This window comes from Mytilus edulis, chromosome 8 (assembly GCF_963676685.1).
Source record: "Mytilus edulis chromosome 8, xbMytEdul2.2, whole genome shotgun sequence".
Taxonomy (NCBI): Eukaryota; Metazoa; Mollusca; class Bivalvia; order Mytilida; family Mytilidae; genus Mytilus; species Mytilus edulis.
In genome coordinates, this window is record NC_092351.1 from 9,838,505 (window position 1) to 9,846,440 (window position 7,936).

Here is a 7,936-nt window from a genome sequence, read left to right on the forward strand (position 1 = left end):
GCTTTGGATGTATCAATTTTTTTTAGAGCTGCGTTCGTATCTATAGCTGTATGCAATTTGTGTCTTGATATTGTTTCAGTTTCGTTTCAAACGCATCCCAAGTTTTAACTTTTTCATCCAAAACAAAATTGGTAATAGGAATCTCTTCATCCATTGTTCAAAGTAACCCTAACCCTAACCATGATGACAGTAATAAGAGTAGGTGTGCAGTTAAACTATTTAAATACCATTTGTTGAATGATGATAATTATGTATTATTTATTATTATTACAAGTACTATATAGTACATGTGAAAGAATTAAGCAACACAACTATAGAAGATTTAATTTTAATAAATCTAGCATGCATACATTGCTGTTTTTCATGTAACAATAACACAATGTAACCGTAGCCTCAATAATTATTGTTACATTCGTAATTAATCGGTTCCTTACCCAACTTTGCATTCCGGCAATTAGTCTCCAATGTAACAATAATATTTTTATTATTGTTACATTTCCATGTAACCGTAGCCAGTGCCAATAAAAATGCTAATAACTTTTTTTATTTTACAAAAGAATTATCTCAGATTCGAAACATCAAATGATATGTCACATTTTGAAACATTTATGTTATAAAAAATAAAGATTTATTTTCAAAAACTTTCAAAATCGTGACATGATCCCATCGCTGACTGACATGACCAAGCTCGACAATGACCTGAACAAATGAAATTGCTAATTAATCTTTTATTTCGCTTAATATTTCTCTGAAAATTAAAATATGTGAAGATTATACCATTTTATACATAAATATAAGAAAAAGGTATAAAAAGCTTGCTGAAATGTGATCTGGTTAACGTTGTCAATAACAGGACAATCCTCGACAATTAATGACAGGACCAAATAAAAATGCTAATTATGCATAACATTTGTCAGAATATTCCTCTCAAATTTGAAATAATGACAATTTAGACCATTTTGCACATCATATAAGAAAAATATAGATAAATTCAGATTTATTGAATTGTCATCATAATATTTCTTGACATCATGAAGCCCAATTTAAGCCACTTTGAAAAGGTATCAAACCTTTAAAAGTAGTCCGTGAAAATGTTTGATTCAGTATATTTTATGAAAATATTTGAAACTACCAAGAAATCATGCATGCAAGGGTCGGGCATACTTCAAGAAATGTTTATTTGTTTATTTATTATGAGGGGGAACTGTCAAGATATACCCTGCATATACTCAAGCATACATGGAAATAATTATTTAATGTTCTGAAAATATTTAATAAAACAACGACATGAACTATTATGTGATTTTAATTACTGTCATCACAATCTTTATTGGGTTTATCAACTTATTTATGGCTTATGTCACAACTTTTGTTTGTTACCTTATAATTGTTTTCAGGCGTGTCAGATTATGTCCGGTAATTAATATATAAAATAATCTGAATGAATGAATGAATGAATGAATGATCTTTATTCTCAACCCAAATACATAGTTAAAGAGTTAAGATATAGCATGTGTGAAATAGCAATTAATATGATAAATATTTACACCAAAGATAAATAAAGTTAGCTTTTTCCCTTATTTTCTAAAAACTTATAAATCATTCAATCTTAATGTGTGTTTTTTAATTATTATTATTAATTTCAACCAGGATTTCTATAGTAGGAACTATGGTCATTTCACGTTTTCGCAATAAAAAAGATCTAGATTTTTTTTCTTTAATTGATGTTTTAAAAGATGAGATCACATTTTATTTTAAATCTGACATAATTCCTTTTCAAAATTAAAAAGTGAATAGCATTTTTATTTGGTCCTGTCCTTGTCAAGGTTTGTCCTGTCATTGTCAGTGTTGGTCAGGTCACATTACAGCAAGCTTTTAATAATTTTTTTCCTATATTATTCCTATTTTTATGTATAAAATAGTTAAATCTGACTATATCTCAAATTTCAGAAAAATATTTTTTAGAAATAAAAAGTAATTATAGCAATTTCATCTGGTCCTGTCATTGTCGAGGTTGGTCCTGCCAGTCAGCGATGGTCATGTCACGTTTAAACTTTCTATATTTTTTATCACATTTATTTTTCAAAATATGACATATTATTTTATATTTCAAATCTGAGAGAATTCCTTTAAAAAATTAAAAAAGTTATTAGCATTTTACTTTGGTCCTGTCATTGTCGATGTTGGTCATGTCATTATCAGGGTTGGTCATGTCACGTTTTCTAAAGTTTCTTACAATTTTTTTTAATTTTTTTTCTTAAATCTATTTATCAAATGATGAAATCTTATTATATATCAAATTTCAGAAAAATATTTTGAGAAATAAAAGAGAAATTAGCAATTTCATCTGGTCCAGTCATTGTCGAGGTTGGTCCTGTCAAACAGTGATGGTCATGTCACGTTTTCGAAAGTTTTTGAAAATAAATCTATATTTTTTATAACATTTTGGTTTCAAAATATGACATACCATTTTATATTTCAAATCTGAAATAATTCCTTTGAAAAACAAAAAAGTTATCAGCATTTTTATTTGGTCCTGTCATTCTCGATGTTGGTCCTGTCATTATCAAAGTTGGTCATGTCACATTTTCTAAAGTTTCTAACAAAACTTTTTAATTTTTTTCTTAAATCTATTTATCAAATGATGAAATCTTATTATATTTCAAATTTCAGATCAATCCTTTGAGAAATGAAAAAGTTATTAGCATTTTTCATTTGGTCCTGTCATTCGGTCCTGTCATTCGGTCCAGTCATTAGTGTAACCCCGTATTACCTCCCTTAGCGGCCTTGAATATTCTGTCTGCTATAATTTTCTCGCGTATAATATTGTTGCAAGCATGGCTTTAAACGCTACAAATTACGATACAGGAGATGAAGAATTAAATACAAGGCTGAGGGAATGGTTTGAATGGGATAAAGTAAGTCAAAAAGTGTGGATTCAACTGAGATGCTGAAATCATATTTTTTTGCCCTAGGCCTAGCTTTCCCTTTTTTTCAAAATATTTGTTTGTTTGTATATTTTTAGTATTAATTATTTATAAAGCAAATTAACATAAGTATACTTGAAAAGAACCTGTATTTTCTATAGTTTTCTAATCGTAGCCATGGTAGTGGTCACTGATAATATTGAAAAAAGGGGGAGGGCTAAACAAAATTTGACCTAGCCCAAGTGTATATGAATAGGGCTCTTCACGGTTAGTTTGGCCATATTGGATAGGGGTAAAAATAGTGTGAAAAATACGGGAAAACATTAAAACAAATCAGTTGCTTGGAAACACACATAGGATTTCCCATACTTTCCACTGGCGGATCTAGAAATTTTCATAAGTGGGGGCCCACTGACTGCCTAAGGAGGGGCCACTCCAGTCACGCTTCAGTGATTCCCTATATAAGCAACCAAATGAATTTTTTCCAAAAAAGGGGGGGCCACTTGCCCCCCCCCCCCCCTAAATCCACCTCTGCTTTCATACTATTTCCACCCCTTTCTAAAAAATCTGCCCCTATCCAAAGACCAATATGGCCGAACTAACTGTGAAGAGCCCTATTGCTGAAGGTCGTAATTGGGATAGCTTCATGATCAATTACTGTAAAAAAAATTGTCAAAAAATGTAAACACTAATGTTTTCTTTTAGATGATAAATAAATCAACATAAATAGACTAATCACAGTATTTTTTTTTCCAAAATAATTTTGGATAATTATTTAAGACCTCAGACAAATCAAGATAAGAATATTTTGATGAATGATGTACAATTTAAACAAATTAACACTTACAGTAGCAGACTGGTTGACGCCTGACAGTAAAGACTTTAAGAGCATATGCTGCAAATGTGCAAGGATGATTGCAACTGCAGTTTACATGTAGCCAAGGTTTTGGTATAATCAGCACCCAATTGATTTTGGGGTCCAGGGTTTCCGCTGGCGGTCGCCAATTTGCGAAAAAATAATAATTGTGGCGATAATTCTCGGGACTTTACCCGATCAGACAATACTCGGAATTCACCTTGACCTCATTAAGATTTGGACAGAAATCAATAATCAGCTGATTGCATTGTATAGCTATCGACAACAAAGGACTAATTAATAAAGGTGTTGATTGTAATGTTTGATAAAATTATATGGTTAAATGGCTTCAGCTTAATGTCACATACATAATTTATTTACCACTTTGCTACGCACGTGTTTGAAACAAACTTTTGACGTCTTCTCTCCTTTTAAAGATAGTTTAAAAAAGAAAGCTGTTGTTGTGACGAAAAATGTTCAAAAGCAAGACAAATCTCCGATTTAAAACTTTAATTATCCTTTGACTTTAATATAGGTAATTGCTTAGGGAGTCTACTGTAAAGTCGTTTGAGTGACACACCTGTTTCAAGCATAAATAAAGGCAACAGTAGTATACCACTGTTCAAACTCATAAATCCATGGACAAAAAACAAAATCGGGGTAACAAACTAAAACTGAGGGAAACGCATAAATATAAGACTTTAAGAGGAGAACAACGACACAACACTACAATGTAACACACACAGAAACAGACCAAGCATCAGACAAAATCCCACGAGAATAACAAATATAACATCAAAACCAAATACAAGAATTTGGGATAGACAAGTACCGTGACACGTCTTATCGCAATGTCAATTTACACTCAAAAATAAGAGAAAACAAACGACGCAACGTTAAATTGTAACACACACAGAAACGAACTATAATATAACAATGGCCATATTCCTGACTTGGTACAGGATATTTTTAAAGGAAAAAATGGTGGGTTGAACCTGGTTTTGTGGCATGCCAAACCTCGCACTTTAATGGCAATGTTTTAAAAATATAACATTGAAATGACAACATAATATTACAGGACTACAATACAAATAAATAGGAGAACGTATTAGACAAAGAAACACATGATTAATGAATAACAAAAAGCATCAGGTTTAAAATTCAATACGCCAAAAACGTGTCCCAACTTTTTCATTTACGATGGTCAAGAAAAGAAAACTGTCCAAAAGGTTGGGAACAATCCCTCGAATAAGACAGAGAGTAACCCTTCAATGAAATGACTACACATGAAATTAGAGATCAATTTCATGTGATAAAAGCTTTTGTTTTGTTGTAAAAAACACTTCTTAGCTACTAGTACAAAAGGGCGCATCAGTATTTTTCATTTAAAGAAACTTTCCCAACGAACTATACTGTTATGATCAAAACATGTCCATGAATTTTGTTATATTCAAGGTCTTATATCTTCTTTATTATTTAAAGTATAGTGGCCCCCTCATTTAGAAAAGTTGCATGTTGTTTAAAATACAATGACTATTTTTCCCTTTTAAGTTAAAAAAAGAATCTGTAGTTTTAAAGTAAATGTTTAGTGTTTATTCATTAAAATGTAGACTCTAAAATAAGTTTGAGATAATAATCATAGACACAATGGCGCGAAATCATCTTATTTAAGGGAAGTAGGGGGAGGGGGGAATAGAAAAAAAGGTCAATATTAAACGAAAAATATATTTATGTTACTTGGCGAAAAAAATAATCAAGTGGCGAAAAATATATTGTTTTGGCGAAAGAGGTGGCGAAAAAAATAATTGACCCAAGGGAAACCCTGTTGGGGTCATTAAAGATCAAGGTCATGGTCATAGTTACTTGACATTTGTGCAAAACAGGTGTGCCAAATGAAATAGTTACAAATGGGATTGCATTAATATTTTATAGATATGTGGTCATAAAATTTATATGATGAAATAAAGAACCAAATTAATGTTAAGGTCACTTGATCGAGGTCAAGGTCACATTTACAAAAAAGTTTATGTAGCAAATTGAAAATATTACTGAAAATAATCATTTTTTTTACATAGATTAGACCGTTGGTTTTCCCGTTTGAATGGTTTTACACTAGTAATTTTGGGGCCCTTTATAGCTTGTTGTTCGGTGTGAGCCAAGGCTCCGTGTTGAAGGCCATACATTGACCTATAATGGTTTACTTTTTTTAAATTGTTATTTGGATGGAGAGTTGTCTCATCGGCACTCACATCACATCTTCCTATATCTATATCTGAAAGTAAAGAGAAGAAACTATAGACTATTGATCCTGTCAAAATAATCTTTCTCCTGCATGGAAATGAGATATGTATATTCGTACTTATGTTTAAAAATTACACTTACATTCAAGGTGTCTTCATTTATAATTTTAAAGGTATTTTATAACGGCTTTATGAATATATTTTTTTCAGAATGAGGCAACAAGATCAGACATATTACAGTTGGTAAATGAAAAAAATATAGAAGAACTAAAGAAAAGGTTGTTAAAAAGAATGGAGTTTGGGACTGCAGGTTAATTTGTTAGAGAAAATTTGAATGATTGAGTTTGTCTTGATCAATAAGGCATTTCCAGATTTAAACAGATGGGATAAGAGGCACTCTTTATTAGACCCCAACCACCCATTAAATAAGATTTTCATTTTATACATTGGTAATTAATACAAAATTTTAAAGAAATGCAATCTCTCACAAATTTCCTTATTTCCCTTTAGATCTAGAACAGCTTTTAGTAAATACAAATAATAATGCTCAGATGTATCATCAATCTCAAATATGATATGCTTCATTAGCTTTGTAAACAACTGAATGATAAAATGCTCGATATATTTATACCTAGCGCAGTTTAAGATGTACATATTGATTGCTCTATAATTTACTTTTCATGTAAATCCAAATATTTTGTAACTTAAGTAATTTTGTTAATTCTATTGAAATTAAAATAAAAGATCTACAGATATGACAGAATTTATGCATTAGAGCTTGAAAAAAATAAAAAAATCAAATGATCAAAATTCTGAAAAAATATTTTCAAGATCTTCAATTCGTCGTGCATTAATCAATGTTAATGTAAATAGCATCAAGAATTAAAACTCTCAAGCTGAAGATAGTTCTTTAATATGTATGCTCTAAACTCGTAATAATATTGCATTGACATGAAGTCTTGAGGTAGGTGAAACATGTCAATATGGCGCCTGACTTCTTAGTTATATAGTAACGCCATATCATCTGTTAATTTGACAGTAAACAGTAGTCAAAGCAAATTAAATGTGTTTTTTTTTTTAGAATTTTCTGTTGAAAAGCAATGTAGGAAGAAATCAAGAACTTACAGTTTTTTTTATATTTTTTTTTATAGATACATGATTAACTCTAGTAATGGTTTATACATTGATAATTCAATCACCATCAAAAACCTTCTATATGCATTTTTGTAGGACTTAGAACTAGAATGGCAGCAGGATTTTCTATGATGAATGATTTAACAATTATCCAAACTACTCAGGTAAGAATTATTGTTATATTTTGCAGACCAAGGCCTGTTTGGTATAATTACCTACTAGTGGCGAAATAGAGAGAATACTGATATACAGAGATAAGGCCAAACAAATAAGTATCTGAGTTTACTGTACCCCTACCTACCCTTATTTTTATCCCCTACCTTTAAGTTTTTTTTTAACATTTTTGATTAAGTACTGTTACAGTTACAATGTTGCTCCCACAAACACAAGGTAAAAAAAATAATTTAATTAAAAAAAAATCCCTACCTACCTAACCTATTTTTTTCCGGCACATGACAGTAAACACATACTTTTTTGTTTGACCTAACTTACCACAAAAGCTCCAATGGCACTGTTATTAGTTGAAGCCACACCAATTATTGGTATCACTATCAGTGGCAACAGTTCTGACATTTTAAAAAGTATAGGTAAGTGAAAATGCACAATTAACAGTGCCTGGTGATGATTCATAGCCTGTATCACTGGGCAAGGCTTATTATGTGTTTTGGCATTATCTTTCTATGCTATTTATTTAACTATGAAAAAAAGAACTTGTACCTGAATTATTGCATGTATTGCAATAGTTAATCTATAGCTAGAAATTTGTCTTTTGAGGTTAA

At 30.7% G+C, this 7,936-nt stretch overlaps 1 protein-coding gene across 1 annotated transcript; it reads left to right on the forward strand.

The window, feature by feature from the left end:
* Nucleotides 1–2,771: 2,771 nt before the first annotated feature.
* Nucleotides 2,772–7,405, forward strand: LOC139486890 (glucose 1,6-bisphosphate synthase-like). Its single transcript, XM_071271947.1, has 3 exons — nt 2,772–2,918; nt 6,234–6,333; nt 7,254–7,405. The coding sequence occupies exons 1-3, from the start codon at nt 2,838–2,840 to the stop codon at nt 7,388–7,390; spliced, it is 318 nt and encodes a 105-aa protein (XP_071128048.1). The 5' UTR covers nt 2,772–2,837; the 3' UTR covers nt 7,391–7,405.
* Nucleotides 7,406–7,936: the final 531 nt, after the last annotated feature.

What these genes read in the sequence shown, in the direction of transcription:
- LOC139486890 (XM_071271947.1), top strand. Translation starts at nt 2,838, where the DNA reads ATGGCTTTAAACGCTACAAATTACGATACAGGAGATGAAGAATTAAAT. An exon ending in AATGGTTTGAATGGGATAAA is followed by an intron (nt 2,919 to 6,233) that starts GTAAGTCAAAAA and finishes TATTTTTTTCAG; the next exon opens with AATGAGGCAACAAGATCAGA. An exon ending in AATGGAGTTTGGGACTGCAG is followed by an intron (nt 6,334 to 7,253) that starts GTTAATTTGTTA and finishes GCATTTTTGTAG; the next exon opens with GACTTAGAACTAGAATGGCA.